We start from the raw sequence: 19,467 nt of genomic DNA on the forward strand, positions 1-19,467 counted from the left end.
ACACAGGCTGTGGTATACACCATTTCTGGGCCTTGACCTTAAAGGGAAGGACAAACTCCCACCCTGTCTGTCTTCTTCTTCCCACTAGCTGGAATGTGACAGAGTGGTGATCTGGTTGGTGTCAAATGAATCAGAGCAACCCCCTAGGAAGGGACACAGAGAGAGAAGGAGACTGAGGCCTGGGGGACTCTCAGGGCACAGCTGCCAGGCCAGTGAGAAAAACAATCTTCAATCATATGGAAGCCATGTGAGTCTCTGTCACACACAGTTGAGCTTAGACCCTAACTAAGGCACCCACATAAATGAATCGAATGTATGTATGTGCATGTGTGTGTATAACCCACATGTGTACACACCAGAGTCGGCAGTTCTTCATCCCTCCTCCTTTGAAAGTTATGAGTTCAATTGAATTTTGGTCCTTCAAGGGAGTCATTCGTCTCTTTGAATGATAAATATATATTAACATATGACCCTAACACAAAATAACAGGAAATCTACAACATCTTTGAAATCTTAAAAATAAATGGTGAGATTGATTCTTAGGAAAATAGTCATCTTTGCCTGATACATATTATTATAATTCTCTACCAACCAGAATCCTTTCTTCTGGTCTTTCTTCATCAGTCTGGCCACTAAGATTTTTGTACTGAGATGGCTGCTCCAGGTGTCTAAGGCCACCCACTTCCAAATGTCACCACCGTGCCCTTGTTCTGAAAGCTGAACAGACGACAGCCCCAATTCCATCCACCCCCAGGATATCCCTTGACTCTTCCCAGTTGGTCTGGTCTTATGTAAGCTCTCCAAAAGCCAGCTAGAGCCTCATCCAGCGAGTTGCCCTGGCAACCCAGCTGTGTCATCTTGAAAGATGTCTCCGGGCACCAGCTTTGGAGGCTGCAAGAGATTTGACTGGGGCTGAGCCGTGAAGCCACGACATATTAGCTTTAACACGATGTCATCATTTATCGTGCTCCTGGTAGACATGTCACATTTTTTAAAGAACATGGATAAAAATAAGTCCTACCTTGACTATGCAGTGAGATTTACTTAGAAAGCAGACACAGCTATCTATTTTCAGAGACCAGCTATGTCTTTTATGGTCTGCCTTGCATTTGTTCTAAAAGAAATCCCTTTCAGTTGTTGACGTTTTTCTCTGAAAAATCTCATTACAAACTCAAACATAAGCACCCTAATTTTCAAGTCATCAGATAGCCTTTTCATACTGGGCCTCTCAAGTTTTACAGTTTATCCTTTCATTTCCTCTTTGGGAAAATAGTATTTAAGGAAGTGCATTGACTACTCTCTTCTACTGATAAGTGCCTCACATATTCATAAGAAAATTAGGTAGCCACTTGACTCCAAGAATGGAGATATTGTTATTCTGTTATGTTATGTTGCATATTACTTGTTTAAAAGTAATGTATTGAAAGATTTCATTGTGAATCTCTATATTTTATTATTCTGGGTAACACACTACAAAATATTTCATTCCTTTCATTTATTCTTTAAATTGAATTTTGGTTAAATTATAAGATAGTGTTCTTTATTTGTTAATTTATTCTACCTACCAGCTAGTTTTTGTTATTGAGTGCTGGAGACACAGAGTGGAATAAGACACAGTCCCTGCCCTTATGGGTAGCTGGACAAGGCAACAGCCATGATGTCAAGTGACCTGTGCTACAGGGACAAGCATGTCTAGCAGAGATCTAGCGACAGCTCCATTTGGTTTCTAGAATCTTGGCATTGGAAGGGAACTTAAAGGGTCATATGGTTCAACTCCCTCACTTTACAAAGGAAGAAATTAAGGCCGTGCCTGCCTTTCCTGCTCACCTTCTACCTGCTTCCCCTCATCCTCAATTCTGAGTCAATCTCAGTGAACTTCTTCCGGTCCCTTGAACACAGTGTTCACTCCCATCTGTGCCTTTGCACCACATTTTATTCATGTCTTTATCTCCAGCACAAAGTAGGAGGTGGAGATCAAAGAATGTTTCATGTGGTCTCACAACTATTCTTTGAAGGAGGTAAGGCAGGAATGACCAACCCTCCTCGATACACTAAGACCCTATAACCCAGACAGGTTTGTAACTGGCCCAGAATCACACAGCTTGCTAGCGGCAGAGTCCTGACCAGGCCCAGGGCCTCCTGGCTCTCAGCCCCATTCTCCTTTGTACTGAGTAGGATGCTTTCTCCTGCAACAACAGAAGACCCGACTAAGGGTGGCCTCTACCATAGAGGGTTTATGAGCCCACACACGTGGTCGGCAGCTCGGGGGTACTATCAAAATCCCAGGTTGTTTCCGTCTTTCCACTTGGCCATGTCTCCTCTCACCATTGAAAGTTAGCTGTGGCAATTCCAGGTGTCACATGCAGACACCACAACATCCTGCATGCTTGTCTTTGTATGAGGGAGGAAAACCTTTTCCAGAACCACCCCCGAACCCAGCAGCCCTTTTCTCAGATTCCTTTTGACCAGGATTTGTTAACTTGCCTACATCACAGATGCAAGGTAGACCAGGAAAGCATGTACCTGGATTTTTAGTCCCTATTTTGAGAGGCAGGCCGCTGCCAGAGAGGAAGAGAGGGGAGGGGGCTGGCCATTCGGTAAGCAGCCAAATGCTGCCTGGCATCTCATTTAACCAAGCTACCCCCCCTGTGGCTCCTCAGTGCCAGGCATTAGGATATTTAATCCCATAATTTGTAGCCATTAGGTCTGCTGGAGAAGGAAGCTGCAATTCCTCATGGTGGGTGGGCTTCTCCAACCTCGTAGGCATAGTCAACCTATGCTGGTTTTCTTCTGATGTGACTCCAGTACTGCCAACAAGGAGCCTTCACACCAGAAATACAAGCACTGTCAGACCCTCTGCCTCTGCTCTGGGAGCAGGCAAGGCAGGTCATTCCATTTGCCTGGTGAGAAAAACTCGGACTGGGAGAGTAAAGGACTTGCCGACAGCCAAGCAGCAGGAGAGCAGCAGAGCCAGGATTTGGACTCAGTTCTGTCGGACTCCAGGCTCCTCACTCCCTCCACCTCTCTGCCCCCCATGCTAGACAGCACCGGGAACCACACTGGACGTTCACATGAATGTGTTTAATCTGAAGACTACAGGAAAGGAAACCACACAAACCACTCTTATCGGTGGGGATCAGGATCACCTGAGGTTTCCATCAAGGCTCTGTCTACCTGGCAAAGCGCATCGGCAATGGCGTCCAACTGCCTGGGTTTGAATGCTGTGCAACCTCGCGAAAGTCACTTAACTGCTTTGTGCCTTAATTTCCTCATTTGTAAAATGGGGCAAATAATAATTATACTCACCTCACATACCCTTATGAGAATTAAATGAGTTAATATATGCAGAGTGCTTAGAACAGTGCCTGACCCATGATAAACATTCAATTAATGTTGGCTGGTATTATTTATCCAGTATTCATCTATCCATCTAGTCGTCCTTTGATTTATTCTCGAAAGGACCTAAGGTGCCTGGTTTTCTGCAATGTTTATGTTGTAAAGCCAACCAGCTCCTTCCTCCAACACCCCCAGGCTGTGACAGTCCCCTGGAGCAAGACAGTGAATTTGATAACCGCGTGGGGACAGCAGACACCTTTCCTGCCATCCCCGCACCAGTATCTGGTGTTAGGATGCTTCGTCCCTCTGGCTCAGCCCTCAGAGGGGCTCTGCACAGGGCCCAAGCACCTGCCTGCGTGTGGTCGAGGGGAAGTTGTGATCTCGCAGAGCCTTTCTCTCGCGTTGCTGTCACACCTCCGAGGCTGTTACCAGCTGCTCAAGGAGGGAGGGTTCCTCCCCTGCTGCCTCACCTCTCCAGCCGCTGGGAGGATTCCCTGGCACCTGCACCAGGGACAGCCTTTTCTCTTCCTCCTTACACCTCTTTCCACACAGAAGTGGCGGTGGCTGGGCCAGGCGGATGGGGTGCAGGGGAAGGCTGGGGAGGGCCAGTACGCACGGACTGAAGGCCCAGATAGCCTCCCCACCACCAGGGGAGGGGCCGTCCCTGGAGCAGGTGGTAACTTGAGGCTGTACGGAAAAGAATAAATAGACCCAGAAGGCCGGGCGCGGTGGCTCACGCCTGTAATCCTAGCACTCTGGGAGGCCGAGGCGGGAGGATCGCTCAAGGTCAGGAGTTCGAGACCGGCCTGAGCAAGAGCGAGACCCCGTCTCTACTAAAAATAGAAAGAAATTATATGGACAACTAAAATATATATAGAAAAAAAATGAGCCGGGCATGGTGGTGCATGCCTGTAGTCCCAGCTACTCGGGAGGCTGAGGCAGTAGGATCGCTTGAGCCCAGGAGTTTGAGGTTGCTGTGAGCTAGGCTGACGCCATGGCACTCACTCTAGCCCGGGCAACAAAGTGAGACTCTGTCTCAAAAAAAAAAAAAAATAAAAAAAATAAATAGACCCAGAAGGATCTTTGCTGCACAAGTGGACAGCGACACCAGCTTCCGCCCATAAAGCTCCATCACCAGTCTCCATGGTCCTAGTCATAATGAGAGTGACCTTTACCAGTTATTGAGCACGTGAATGGCAGATACTTGTAGGGTAGGTACGAAGAACCATTCGACAGCTATGGAATCTGAAATCAGGGAAGGTGAAGGACCCCGCCCGAGGACTCACAGCTCCTAGGCGTAGAGCCTGGGTGCAGACTGGTGTGTCTCGCTCACTGTGGGGCCGTTCTTTCCACCAGAGCAGCTGCCTTTTCAGCTATTACTTAAATGTATTCTAAGCTACTATTGGTGCCTCTGATGGAGCCAACCCAGAAATGGCAATGCATGTAACTTCACCTCACATCTTAGTGCTATTAAGTAATACAAAATATACACATGAAAAAAAAACTAAACAAACACAGGACAGTGTCCGTCCTGCACTTGTCCCTGAACACGCTGTGAAATGTCCGATTAGACAACCCATTTGTTTGTCTTTGCTTTCATACCCAAATGTGTTGAGTTTGCCTCCATTTCAGCGAGAAGGGATTTCATCTACAGGTGTGGGCGTTCTGGCCAAGTGGATGCAGCCTGCAGCAGCCAGGCCCAGCCTGTCCCCACAGGAACGCCGTGTTGCAGTTTTCACCCTCAAAGTTAATCAATCCACTTCTTTCTCAGGAAGTCACTGCCAGCTCCTCTCTGCGGAAAGCCGGAAAGCAGCAGAAACAAAGGCCAGGAAAGGCCTACGACCTAAGCAGGTAGAGGGTTCAGGGCAGGCAGCTCTGCTGGGAACTGAACCAGGAGGACAGAACAGGCCTAGGCTTGTGGGCTGGGGTTGGCTCTGCCCCTAGGGGCTGGCTGCATAGACAGAGCCGGGAAGGGAAATTCCAGCAAGCCCCTGGGCAGGTCCCAGCAGTCCAACATCGGGGCCCTGCCCACCTCCTGCTCCCCTCATCACCTTCTCCATGCAGGGCGTGTTTCACCTTTTCTGTCTCTCCGAGTCCTTCCTGGATGTCAGCCTAGCTCCTGCACCACCCTCTCTGCCTTGCCAGACCCTCCCTGACCTGCCCTTTCCCTTCCCCGCTCTGAGCTCCCAAGGCCCTGACTCACCCACACCCTCACTTAGCTCTGGGTTGTTCCTGCACTTGCCGGTTTTGAAGGCTTCATCTCCCCAGATGGCACAGGGAACCCATGGACGTCCTGCCTGCTGCTCCCCCTGTATTGAGTCAAGTGCTGAACACGCAAGGTATAGTTGGGAAATGCTTGAGGAATAATTCCAGTCCACTTTGGCTTCAAGTCTGTCACTTGAAGGCACACTGTGTGTGAGCTCCTGCAGCTTTGCCCACGGAGTCACTGGGGCAGGGATGAGGGAAAATGAAAACTAACTTCTCATTGCTGGGATTGCCCATCATTTTGTTTTAAGAATACAATCGCAGGCCACGAGAGTTTCCCACACGTTCTGGCAAGGTTTATGTGTTAGATGTCTATGCAGTAACCATCACCTGAGATAGTTGCTTAGAAAAAGCATTCGATGCCCTCTGTGATCAGGCTCCACTCATACCTCCAACCTCACTTTTACCCCGATACCTCTTTGGTTATCTGACATTTCAGCCAACAGAACTTCTTGTTTTCCCTGTATTATTCCCCTGTCTGAATGTTTGTCTCCCCCGCAATTCATATTTTGAAATCCTAACCCCCAAGGTGATGGTATTAGGAGGTGAGGGTCTTTGGGAGATGATTAGGTCACGAAGGGGAAGACCTCATAAATGGGATTAGAGCCCCTATAAAAGAGGCCCCAGCGAGCTCACTGGCCCCTTCCACCATATGAGGACACAGCAAGAAGCTGCCATTTATGAACCAGAGAGCAAGCCCCCGCCAGACACTGAATCTGACTTGATCTTGGACTTGCCAGTTCCAAGAAGTGTGAGAAGTATATTTCTGTTGTTTACAGCACTGAGTTTATGGTGTTTTGTTATAGCAGCTTGAATGGACTGAGACACTGCCCTTGTGTCCTTTCTTAGGTTGTCCATCCTGTTAAGAATGTTATCCTTGTATTAATAGCTACAAATCCTACCTAAATTTCAAGGTATCTTGAAATCTTCAGTGAAGTTATTTATCCAGAAATTTCTTAGGCTAGAATATCCACACATGTCCTAGGACAATATCATTTTCTATCTTCTCTTTTAGCTGTTTACACAGATTGTTCCATTGTCTCCCAGGTTGGGAGCTCTTAAGAGGAGTGAGGGAGTCTGACTCAAACTCCACATGCCCCATAGCTCTTGGCTACACACTTGTTACAGACACTGTGCAGTATTTGCTTGTTGAAGGCGGATGACCGCCAACAGCTTCTGTGGATTACTATCTACAAAGGAATTCCTCTAAGATACAGCAAATGAGGCCCTTGGACATTTGAGATAGACAGATTTAGGCCTATTTTATGACTGACTTTATTGCTCTCCCCCAGTTATGACAGGACTGGATTTCAGCTGGGAGGGGAGAAGCCAACTTAGAGCTCAGTGCGGGATCCGATTCCCAGCAATGTCAGGGCAGTCATGCTGGTGGGGCCACAGGCTTCATAACAACTGTCAGAAAGAAACAGTCAATGGTTTGAGAATCATTCCAAGTAGTGACAAGAGAGAGAATAATTGATAAGACAGAGAGCTTTCTTCCAGCTGGTGCTCAGTGGGCCGCTGAGGAGGGCAGCCGGTCCCACGCACAGACCCAGGGTGGATGGATGACAACCAGGTCCAAATCCATGTCATCTTTTGAAGGGTCAGAAAAACCCAATCATGTCAAACAGGTTCACATTGAGAGATCCAGACATGACTTTGCATGTTCAAGTCCAATCTTCTAACAGAAATGGGCTATTTCTTCCTCTTTGGCTCTGTTTCCTATTAGAAATGGAGTCCTTGAACAATCAGCTGCAGACAATAGCTAACTGGGGAGCAAGTCCTAGCTCTTAGCCCCACAGAAGGGCTTCAGTTTCCTCATTCATGACATGCGGGAGGGGTGGAGACATTTAAAGGGCTCTTTCCAATTTTTTCCTGGGGACAGAGAAATTGAGGTGTCCTTTAAGAGCATTCCTTCAGGATGTCATAGTCATAAGGACCACTGATATCCCTCTAACTGACACCTGCCCTACCGTGGGAAAGCAAAATCTCAAGGTGTGGAAACCATCTAAAGTAATTTCACACCCTTGAGACAGGCGAAGGTTATCATTTCGACCCCGCTGGGGTAAGTGCTGTCTCTAATGCAAACCACACTGGTGGCTAACTGTTCCCCCAGACGATCTCATCACAATAAAATGCCATTGGAGCTTCATGTAAGACCTTGTTTTCCCAGAACTCTAACTTTGCTGTTGTCTTTTCCTTGAGATTTCAGACCCCAGCTCTTGTTTTCCACATTAGTTCAAGTTAAAGTATAGCCTCAATTATGTTGGCAAACATTCCAAGTGGAAATGAATTCCTAGGTTTTCACTACAAGTTGCAACAGTCTCACCAGCCCAATCTGGGTGACGTTATGTATTTTACGTAATGTCTGTTTCCCTAAGGAATTAAAATGCTTCTATATATAGCTCTGCCCAACAAATTTTTAATAAGGTCTATTCTTAATTACCTTATTAACAAGCAGAATCTGAATTCCTGAAAACTGATCATTGAAAAATCTTTTTTGAGCCAAGAGCTTTATTTTCAAAATTATTTGAATCAGATGTTGAGAAGAGATAATACTCATCTCTATCATATCTTCTTTTGAGAGATTATCTGATGGAGGAGCAAACTCTTGATGCCACAGCCCAAGAAATTGGGCCATTTGGCCTCTGGAAGTCCTCCCATGCCCAGGTACCTAACACCAAGCCACTAGTCAACCTTACCTGGGCAAGATGATTCACTGTTTACAAAGCACTTTTGCTCTCACCACCTTCTCATCTCAATAATAGCCTATGAAATAAGTGGGGCTCAGATGAGAAAACTGAGGGTCAGAGTGGTTTGTGGATTTATTTAACAAACTTTTCAGCATAAATGACTTTCCCAAGTTCACATGGCTAGTGTATGGTAGAGCCAGGTACACACCTAGCCTTCTGATTAAACTACATCACATTTACCTGTATTCAGGCAAAACACCTGGAGCAGTGTTAGGCTCTGGGGTGTAGGGAAGGGCTTTACCTAGTGAGGAGATGAGAAAAGTTTGCAGAATTGTGTTATAAAAAACTGAATGTCCTTGCTAAAAGTGGGGCAGATTTAAACCAAAGTCATGGGAACACAAAGGGGGAAGGGACTATTTTGGCCTTGGGAACTGGGGAGATCAAGGAAGGATTCCCCAGAGAGAAGCTTTAGAACTGGTCTTGGAGAGATGGCTAGGATGGAGCCACAAGAGAGCATCTGAGGCATACTGCTTCACAACAAAGTGGACCAGAGAAACTCCCAGACGCCTGCTTCTGAACGTGAAGGCGTAGAAAGCTCAGGAAGGGGTGAGGAGGCTGGGCTGGGTGATGTGACTTTTGTCTCCGCTTGCCACTCTGTGATCTCAGTCAAGACTCCTGACTTTCCAAGCTCTACAGCTTAGAGTCAGGGAAATGCTACCTCCAAGGCCAGCTTCACAGGCCATGGTGAGAATCAAGTGAGCGGTTGGGCAGACAAGTTAGACTGGTAAGAAAGGAAAGGAATAAAGAAGATAAGGGAGAGAGAAGAGAAGGAAAGTGGGAGTGAGGAACAGGGAGAGATTCATGGCAGAAGCCCCCAAAATGCACAGGCCTTTTCTTCCACAGATTGTTTTCAGGTTGTTTATCTCAGCGGGACTACCAAGAGGTTTTTGTTTGCTTGTTCCTATGTTTTGTATTTTTGTTTCAACCTAATAGACTTGATCGGGTGGGCCTCCGGCCAACGGCCAACACCCCGCACAAGGGTTCTAAAACATAGTAGTCTTTTTTTATTCAAAGTTTGTGATTCTAATCAATGGGGCTTTTTAGTTTCCAGACAGACTGACAGATCTTGATGTTCAAATTCACCCTTCTTTTGAGGATCAGCTTAAATATCACCTTGCTAACCAGCCCTCTCTGGGCCCCGGAGCCCCTCCTTGTCCGTGCTGGTCCTGATTACAACCAGCCCTATACATACAGCTGTTCGTATAGATAACCCTACCTCGCCTATAGGCTTCTTGATAGCACTGGACCATAGCCACCTGGGCAGGGATTTGGGACATCTTCCTCTGCAGACCCAGGGCCTGCACAGCCTCTGGCATGTAGGAATGCTCAGAGAATGAATGGAAACCAGGAATTACATTTTATCCTACTGGATCCCTCCCATGTGCATTAGCAGGGAGCTCTAGACAACGTAACGCTCAATCAGTGGGTCCTGAATGAGTCAGGAAAACATCATCTACAAACTGAAAATCAATTTAACAAAATGAAGATTAGAAACTTTTATCCTTATGCCAGCAAAGCTTATTTGGAAGTATAGGTTAGATCTCCTGATAGGTTAATCTCCTGGTGAAAATAATCTTAAAAGTCAAACTCCAAACATATATTTAAATCCACTTAGGGCTCTTTGCAGGACTCCGCTAGGTTTGTTTCTTGGATTCTTTGGCTTTCTCAGATCATCGTGGCTAACGAAAATAGGAATAGCAACAGCTCTCCCAGGGAGAGGACCCTGGGAGAGGCCCACTTCTTCCCTCACACAGCTGCTTGCTCTTCCCCAGGGTTGATTTTCTTTTAAAACTGAGGCCAATTCTCTCAAAAGGCAGTTAAAATTGCAAACTGTCCATCTTAATTTGTAATCAACTGGCAATCAAAAAGATTGTTGAAAACAGGAAATTCCTGTGGGGGGAAAATCAGGTACTCGGTTCTTGGTGACAAAATGCAAAAGCTTTCTTCTCAACCTATCAGCTGTGGTGGGCATGATGAAACATCTGCTACACTTTCTGTGACCAGCGGCACAGGAAGCCCTGTGTGTGCGGGGGTGCCCGAGAGCCCCGACAGAAGGCATCCATCCATCAGGGGCAGGGGGCGCTGAGTTTGCACGTGTCAGCAGAGGAGGAATAGAGACTGTATTAGTTCACTCGGGCTGCCATAGCAAAGTACCACAGACTGGGAGACTTAAACAACGGAAATTTGTTTTTTCACAGTTTAGAAATTTATTTCTCACAGTTCTAGAGGCTGGAAGTCCAAGAGGAGGTCTTGACAGAATTGTCTTTTGAGGCTTCTCTGCTTGGCTTGCAGACGGCCACCTTCTCCCTGTGCCTTCACGTGTTCTTCCACATGTATGTCTTTGTGTCCAAATTTCCTTTTATAAGGACACCAGTCATACTGAATTAGGGCCCACTCTAACAACCTCATTTTAACTTTATTACCTCTGTAAAGAAATTTTGGGGGTATATAATTCAGGTACCAAGCTTGAAAAAGATAAAAAAAACTATCTACTAGGGGATGTTTTCCTTTTTACAAGGCTAAGAGTCCTGTTCTCGTGACGGCATTTATTAATTTCTTGTTTTAACATTCCATTTTGAAATTAAGCTCTCTTCTTTCCACTCTTGCCCCACCACCAAGCTTTCATGCCATTCCGCCTTGAATGTGGTTAATTGTGTCTTCCCGACACAATTAACCCGTGAAATCCCAGAGGGCAGGCAGGACTGTCCTGTAGTCATTTGTACATGCCTGCCCCACAAGGCTTCCCGAGAAGAAGGCATGCAGCCAGCATTTATCATCTTCGGTCGACAAACGCCTGCTGACACTTGCTCTGTGGCAGGCTCTGCACTAGCCACTGGGTCTTATGTTGACTGAAATGAGGTGACTGTGGTCTACAGGATCAAAGAATGAAAGCTGCATCTGCCTGGGATGGGCGATGCCCAGGTCTGTGTTTCACGAAGCTCCCTCAGGCAGCTGGATGGAGGAGCGGTTGATGAAGGCTGCTGAGAGGCACAGCTACGTGCTGCAGGCAGAGTCAGGGTCCCCAACTTTAAAGTCCATCCCGCTTACACTCTGTGATGTTGGGCAAATTGCCTCATTTTACTAAACCTCAGTTTTAAATGTTTTCAAATGTAGATCCAGTGAAGGAGTTCCTTTACATCTGCGATGCAAAGGCTTCTAAACTTGGGAGTTTGTGGCCCCTGGCCCTGCAGAGAAGCCTCTCCCGTTATCCTGCTCCTCCCTACACCCTCATCAGAATTCGGTCTGCAGCAGCCAAAGTGACCACCCTGGGACCTCAAAGGGGTCAGACAGCAAGAATACACGCGTCAGGCTGCAAAGGCAGGAGGGCAGAGGCCACAGCTGGCCTCACCCTTTCAGATGCATCCCAGGACGGCTCAATCTCCCCACCAAAGATAGCAGGAACTACTGAAAAGTGCCCATTCACCAGGGTAATGACTGTGTCTTGCTGAATAATTGCATTTTCCAGAAGCATTAAAAGAAGTTTTTCCTCATCAGCCCCTTTTCTGGGCCTATTACATAATCCACATCTTTTTCCAGACGTCCTCCTCTAGCTTATCAGATCTTTCTTTTATTCTGTATACATGAAATATTTCTTCTGCAATTCTCCCTTGACTTCTGTTCTTGGCCAACTCTGGAAGGAGAAAAAGATGTTGCCTGTGTTCTGACTATTTGATATAAAAGCACAGGCTGAGTTTGAATATGGCTGTTAAGAGGCTGAAATAAGAGGTTGCCAAGAATATAAACCAAGTTCAGAAAGTCATATATTCCCTTCCTATAGCAAAAAACCCACTCCAGGGGTGAGATGGGGGAGGTGGGAGATGATTTTGGTTCATATACATTAGTTGTACCATAAAATGCTTAATGTTTACGTGGCCCCCCACCACGAGGCCAGTGCTTCTCAGTGCTACCTGCTTCCAGTGTATAAATGAAATGCCTCGTTTCCTGCATCTCAGCGATTTCCTCAAACAGAAAACCCCTTTCTTTTTAAACAAATAGTGAGGAACGTAGCACACAGGGCTCTCTTATCACAGAGTGACAGCTTGCATGATCTTTAGCAACATGAAAGTGACTTTGACGAATCTCATTTGTCTGTACTTTCCTTAGGGTTGATGAGAGTAGAGATAGTTCTGAGGCACAGGCTAACTAACTCCTAGGTGATAAAATAGTAGAAGATGCGACACTGAAAACTATGGAGAGTGGTATGATAATCTAGGAAATGCATATTATCCTACTTCTCTGCAAAAGCTGCTGATATCAATTGAATAATAGATGCATTTTTAGTACGTCTATATAAACAATTTCTACATGCTAATAATTGATTACTCAGATCTTAGAAGTGTCACAGTGATCTTGTAACATGCAAACTATTTATTTAGTTGGTTAGTGAGCTTTTAACAATGCAATGAACACCTGCAAACCTTCCATCCAAAATAACATCTACAGGCCGGGCGCGGTGGCTCACGCCTGTAATCCTAGCACTCTGGGAGGCCGAGGCGGGTGGATCGCTCAAGGTCAGGAGTTCGAGACCAGCCTGAGTGAGACCCCGTCTCTACTAAAAATAGAAAGACATTATATGGACAACTAAAAATCTATATAGAAAAAATTAGCCGGGCATGGTGGCGCATGCCTGTAGTCCCAGCTACTCGGGAGGCTGAGGCAGTAGGATCGCTTGAGCCGAGGAGTCTGAGGTTGCTGTGAGCTAAGCTGACGCCACGGCACTCACTCTAGCCTGGGCAACAAAGTGAGACTCTGTCTCAACAAAAAAAAAAAAAAAAAAAAAAAAACAACAAAATAACATCTACAACTTTGAACAGAATCTATATCTAATCACATGGCCATACCCCTATCCCATCCCTTGCTTCTTCCCCACTTGAAGTAACCATCAGTCTGAATCCTGTGTTCATCACTCCCTTGCTTTCCTTTTTTATATGATTTTATAGCATTTATTTTCAGTCCTATAGGGTGCATATTTTTTATTTCATTTGTGTTTAATGTAGACTATTTTGAGACTTATACGTTTTGTACTTAAAATTTTAGCGTTGCTAGAGTTCAACCATTTTGACTGCTGTATAACATTTTATTGTGTGAATATGCCATGGTTTATTTTCGACTTTCCCTTTGGTAGACACTTGGGTTATTTCCCAGTTTTGTCATTGTGACCAGCATAGCTATGAACATTCTTATACATGCCCCTTCTTGTACATGCACAAAAGTGGAACTGCTGGATCCTAGGCTATAGATAGTGCTCAGCTTCAGGAGATAACGACAATGTTTAATATTTTACATAGTCATTTCACATACACATATACATCTGGATGATTCATATTGCCTAAATTGACATTTGCTACAATTAAATGATAAAAGCAATATTTTCTATTTGGTGTTTTAGTTAGAAAAAGTTAAAAAAAAAAAAACAATGCATTTCTTCCACGAGCATAACATTAGGTAAGTGCACACAAATAGCATGTCTTAGATCATGCCAAGTCTAGAACCAATACAACTCATAAACTCAGACAAACCAAAACAAAACCACTGCAGCAGAAATTATACCTTTTATGGGACAGTTCTACCTAATGTCAGGTCAAGATTAGCTCCTAAACAGCGTAAAATGTTGGGTTACGTGTCCATACTGTAGATATTGTTGCCTAGATGTATGCTACACCCTCCACTCCTTTTCTAAATGCACTGTTGTGAAAATCTGGGCCATTATCTTATCTGGATAAAGAAGGATCTTGGTGAAAAAGCCCTCTTGTGTACTTTCTCTTTAACTGACAGAGGTACATATACCTTCAACAAGCCAAACAATGTTGTAATTAGCAGACTGTCAATAATCATCAGCAAACACTATTATCTGAGATTTTTATGGTTCTTTCATCAGATGCTGTCATTCTCTGAACTCTACTCAGTGTTTTGATTTAACAATTATTCATTATTCTTCTTGTTCAGAAATTGCTTATCTCTGGAACAACGTACATACATTTGCATTTTTTTTAAATGTTCATTTTTCTTTATGGGCAGAAAGTCACCAGAGTTGGGAAAATGGGCTACCTAGAGTTATGAGTCCATGTGAAGTTACATTTCATGAAGACAATAGTTTCTGGCCTAAGGGAACAAAAAAAGAGAGAGAAGGAATAACAACTTACCTTCACGTAGAGCTGCTGAAATTCCTCGAGATTTAACCTCCCGCTCGGACAGTCCTTGAGAAATCCTTTGTACCACTGCTTGAGTTCATGCTCGTTGAACTCCGTGCTCTTTACCAGGTCCTCCATCACTTCGGGGGCCAGTTTGCTATTCTGTTTCCCCATTCTGCCTGAAGAAAAGCAAATTAATGCAATTAGCACTGTGACGGTGATCGTTTCAAACGTGATTAGGAACCGAGCTAGAGTTCTGAGTAGTCCCTTGGTTGGAACTCCCTCCAGTGTGTCTGACCCATGTCTCCCCAAGTCTGCCGCCTTCTACTTGGTATTCTAGAAAAAATGTGAGCGAAATAGACTCTTCTTGCACTTCCAAGGGCTGTAGAGTTCACCCTCCTCCTGTGTCATCTTCCACATGGCGTTGACTCCCAGATGGAAGGAAACCGTCCCTTTTTATGGTATTCATAGAAAGCATATGGAAGCTATTTTTCTTCTATGAATTACAATTCATTATCCTTTGCTGCCCAGGTGTTTAATTCTACATTTAGGTTGAAGGGATAATAAATGGGATTATTGACAAGAACAAAGGAAGACTTTATAACTAAGTGATCAAAAAGCAGCTTGGAAAATCTGATCAGCAATATTAGGGAGTCTCAGTTGTTGTAATTTCAAAGTTGCAGCTTTTTTCACATGAAAACATCTTTTTTTATTAGCCATATTAATTCTCTCTTTTTTCTCTCATATTTAGATGCTTCCTACAACATTGTCTTCAGAGTTAACAAATTCTTGGTGGCTTTTTCTAGGGATTGCTTGGTGAGTTTTAGTTGATATAATTCTGGACTTCCATTATTACTGGTCATAAGTGAAAATAATAGTGCATAAAATAATGTTACCCATATCCATTAATTGCCAGCCTGTGCGGCCAATATCACAGTAGAGTGTAAGAGGACAGAGCAGCTCATTCCTGATTTTTCCTCCTGATTTGGCCATTTACTATATATGTTACTTAGGGCAATATTAATTAACCTCATTATCTTCAATTTCTTCATTAACAAAGCAGATGTAGTAATAAAACTCTTTTGGATTTACTCTGATGGCTTATTAAGAATTAAGTAAGTAAACAAAGACCAAAAAGAATACTCCAAAATTAAAATAGTTGTATCAGTGCAGGGAAATTAAGGATAATGTTTTTTTTAAAACAATTCCCTTTCATGTTGTTGTTTTCTAATAATAATAAAATAATTAAAACATAATAAATTTACCCCAGATTGATGTAAAAAGTCAAGTTAAATTTAAAAATCAGAGAGTACTAGAATCAGGAATGTGCCAGACGATTTTTTAAGATCCAGGTCGAGGAGACTGAGTTAGGTTTTGAAGAAGTTACCCGAGTGCACCGAGTCCTTCTAAGAGCTTGAGATGAACTCTCTCCCAGGCTTTAGGCACGTCTACACTTGTAACAGCCCAGAAAAGGTAATCTCATCACACACTTTATTGTTATTATTTTTTAACTCTCCTAAAACAGACTCCACACCCATTGTCAATAACCTGCCCTCACAATGAACAATCCTTTCACTGTAATCAAACCATGCCGCTCTTGCTACTTCCAGGGAGAGCTTCCACTCAGCACCACCCCAGCTGCTCACCACGCGGCCATATGATATACTACCATGAAGATGGCCAGGAAAAGGAGAAAAGGACCCGGGGATCAGCAACCGTGCCCTCTACCACGGAGCCTCTCTACTTATTTTTGCTCTAAACTTCAAGTTCCAAGACTCTTATTAGCAACTGTCTTAATTATAAGTTACTGTGGGATTCCACAGCTGGATGTGGAACTCAAGTGAGTACTCAGGTGTCAGGTTTAATTAACGTGGGTAAGAAAACTATAATTCATGGTTATCCTGAAAATCAAAAGATGTATTTGCCAAACTTTTCAGTATTTCACTTTGTTCTTTTCAGTAGAGAATTACAAACTTTCCTTATTAAACTAGATTCTGACCTAACAATGATAGCTTCTGAATATGGAGTGTTGGCTATGGAGAAGTTACTACATAGACCATGTCACAGACTTCACAACTGAACAGTAAGGACTGGGACAGCTCCCTGACGCTCAGAACTCTTGGGTAACCTGTACAAGATCACAGAACTAATGCATTGCAGAGCTGGAATTGGAACCTGGATCTACCAGACTCTAAGGTGCAATCACAGACAGTAGATGAAAGGCATTTTAGGAGAAGGAACAGGAGGAGCGAAAGCAGGAAGGTTTGAGAGAGCTGAATCAGGGCCTAGAAGGGATGAAAGAGGAGTCAGTCACTTTGCCAGACTGGCTGCCTTATTTGGAAAAGACTTAGATTTACCAAAACCACAAGCTCAGAAGTGACTTTGTAATAATGATGGGAAAATGGATTAAACACCACATCCCCCAAGTGCCTTCGGAAGTTCAACGATGTATCAGCTTCTTTGTTGGGCAAGAAGGCTTGGATTCTCCACGGATCCTTTGTGAGGTCTTAAACCGGTTCTAGCTGACTGGGGAAATGGTCTCTTACACACATAGGGCGCATTGTCAGGACCATGAATTACAGTTTTGGAGACTCACATGCATAGCTACCTGCCTCTTGGTTACGGGTCACGGTCAGCACCATCACTCAAGTGTGCCTGGCAATGGGTGGAGCATGCAGAAAGTCAAGTTCTGGCCTGGCTCAGAGTGGCGTTGCCACTGCCTTCCTCAGGTCTTGCCTGGATTAAGGATCGGCCTCCTCACCAGGCTCCCTGACTCCAACAGCTCTCCCCATGGCTGCCTGAGTGAATTTCTGAAATATAAACCTCCTGGTCTGATCTGCTCCACCAAAACCTTCAGTGCTTCTCCTTAGTCTCCAGGATGCAGCCCCATCGCTGCTCTGCACGGGCCCTGCCCACTCGTATCTTCATTTTCTGCCAATCTGTCTTTTCCCATATGCCATCAGTAATTAACTATTACAGGTTCCAGACTTGTGTGCTTCCACACTTGCACGGCTCTGCGAATGCCGTTCTCTTTTCCTAGAATGACATCCCGCTTGATCTGCTCGGCAGACGGTCTTCCCCTTCTTTAAAGGGTCGGCTCACACACCGCCTCCTCCTGAAACCTTCATGGCAGATTTAGGCACTCATTCTCCTACGTATTTCCCTTTCCTTGTAAAAGTTTCCATGATCCTTATTTATTTCTCTACTGGATTGTTAGTTTCTTGAGAGAGAGGACTGTCATTTATTTATCCTTGCATCTTTGATTAACTCTTCTGGGTGCTCAACTAATATTTTTTGAGGAAATCAATAAACGAGGGGTCTGAGTTATCTGGTATGTTTCTTCCTGGGAAAATCAGTCTCATAATCCATATATGAGGAGAGTCAATGTAATCATAAGTATCAATACAAAATGCAGTCTGCAGATGGGAGGAATGTTTCATTTAATTGCATAGAAAATAGCCAGTCTTCCTGGAGATTGTTTACTTCTCTGTCATTATCGCTAAATTTTGAACACCTTGCAGGCAGGGCCTGTGTCTTTTATCTCAGTATCTATTCCAATAATTAGCATAAAGCTGGTGCTTGGTGGTGTTTGATGAATGAATGGAAGCATGGGTGGATTAATGCCCCCACCTACATATACCCCTTTTGCTCTGGGCTGCAGTGATTTGGGCCAAGTAATATCGTTCATTATGGATACAGAAGAGGTAAAAAGATTAGTAAATCTTATAACATTCCCAATAAAGAGATTCTACAACATAATGTGAGGGGGATGAATGCCAGCTCTGTGTCTAACGTACTCTGTGATCTTGGCCAAGACTCTTTCCCTTCCAGTTACTCAGTTTCCCCATTTAAAAAATGAGCGAGTTGAACCGGGTGATCTTTAAAGCCCTTCCAACTCCACCGTTCACTGATTTGCCACATAAGTTTTGGAAATATGAAAATATGAGTCAGACTTCAAATTGGCTTATCTCGGCATATGCTGGCCCTGCGGATTCTTTACCTGAGAACTTGTCAGCACTTGAGTGTTTGTTACCCTGGAAGGGAGGGGACAGAAACCGAAGTATATTAATTTTAAGCTGCGGTTCCAGGCTATAATATAAAAATAGCCCAACCCCAAACCAAAAGAATTTCTCACTGCTTGAGTTGCAATAGAAAGAAGTTCAGTGCCAGGTACAAAGCATGACTGGCGGAGGCAAGAGAACTCCACAAGGACAGAATCCTTGAGGAGGAAAGCCTGGCACCACTGAATTACAAATGATGCCCCCAAAAGATGGCATTTTTGTACACTAATTTATAAAAAACTTTTTTTGCAACAACATTTACCCATATAACAATGCTGTAAAAAAGAGATAATTATTATTCCCTTTTTACGGATGAGAACTTTGAAAGTCAGAGAGGTTAAGTAATTTATCCTACTTCAGCCAGTTTACTAAGCCAGTAAAGGCTTAGTAAAGAATGAGACTAGTTCTCTGGCACCCCATTGTTTTCCTAATACAGGCCTCATCTTCTCTCACCTGGATGCTGCACCCCTTTCTGAACTGGTCTTCCTGCCTTGAGTTTTGCTCATCTCTCCTCCATTCCCTACCTGTCTTGATAGCAAGTTCCAGAGCAGAAGAGGCAGAGCTTATAAGTGCCCTTAGGAGAGAACCAGGAGAACTTCCTGGAAGAGGAAAAGGGCCCACCAGTGAGCCAACAAGCACCAACGTGTACCTCTGCTCCACAAACCGTTTGAGTATTAAAGAGGATTCAAATAAAATACATTTGTGTATGTGTGTTGCTCTGAGCTTGTCCCTTACCCCCTCTATCTAAATCCAGCTTCCCAGGATGTACCAGAGCCTGTTGAGTACGATAAGGCACACAGAACTGCATACCTGGCTCCGCCCAGGTAATCTAGCAATCAGTCTGGCTGATTCTTAGTGAGATTCCTCTAAAGACTGGGTGGCTGAGATGGAGCAGTCCAGCCACACAGGTGCACAACAGGATAA

At 44.5% G+C, this 19,467-nt stretch overlaps 1 protein-coding gene across 4 annotated transcripts in view; it reads right to left on the bottom strand.

The window, feature by feature from the left end:
• Positions 1-19,467, bottom strand: part of VSNL1 (visinin like 1) — a 107,385-nt gene that overhangs the window by 43,301 nt on the left and 44,617 nt on the right. For 3 of the 4 annotated variants that reach the window (XM_069494492.1, XM_069494495.1, XM_069494491.1), the window contains exon 2: positions 14,495-14,661. In XM_069494492.1, the coding sequence (XP_069350593.1) occupies positions 14,495-14,656 (162 nt within the window). In that variant the 5' untranslated portion in view covers positions 14,657-14,661. The remainder of the gene's footprint in view (positions 1-14,494; positions 14,662-19,467) is intronic. The other variant, XM_069494493.1, reaches the window with a different exon arrangement.

Source organism: Eulemur rufifrons, chromosome 19, assembly GCF_041146395.1.
Source record: "Eulemur rufifrons isolate Redbay chromosome 19, OSU_ERuf_1, whole genome shotgun sequence".
NCBI lineage: Eukaryota > Metazoa > Chordata > Mammalia > Primates > Lemuridae > Eulemur > Eulemur rufifrons.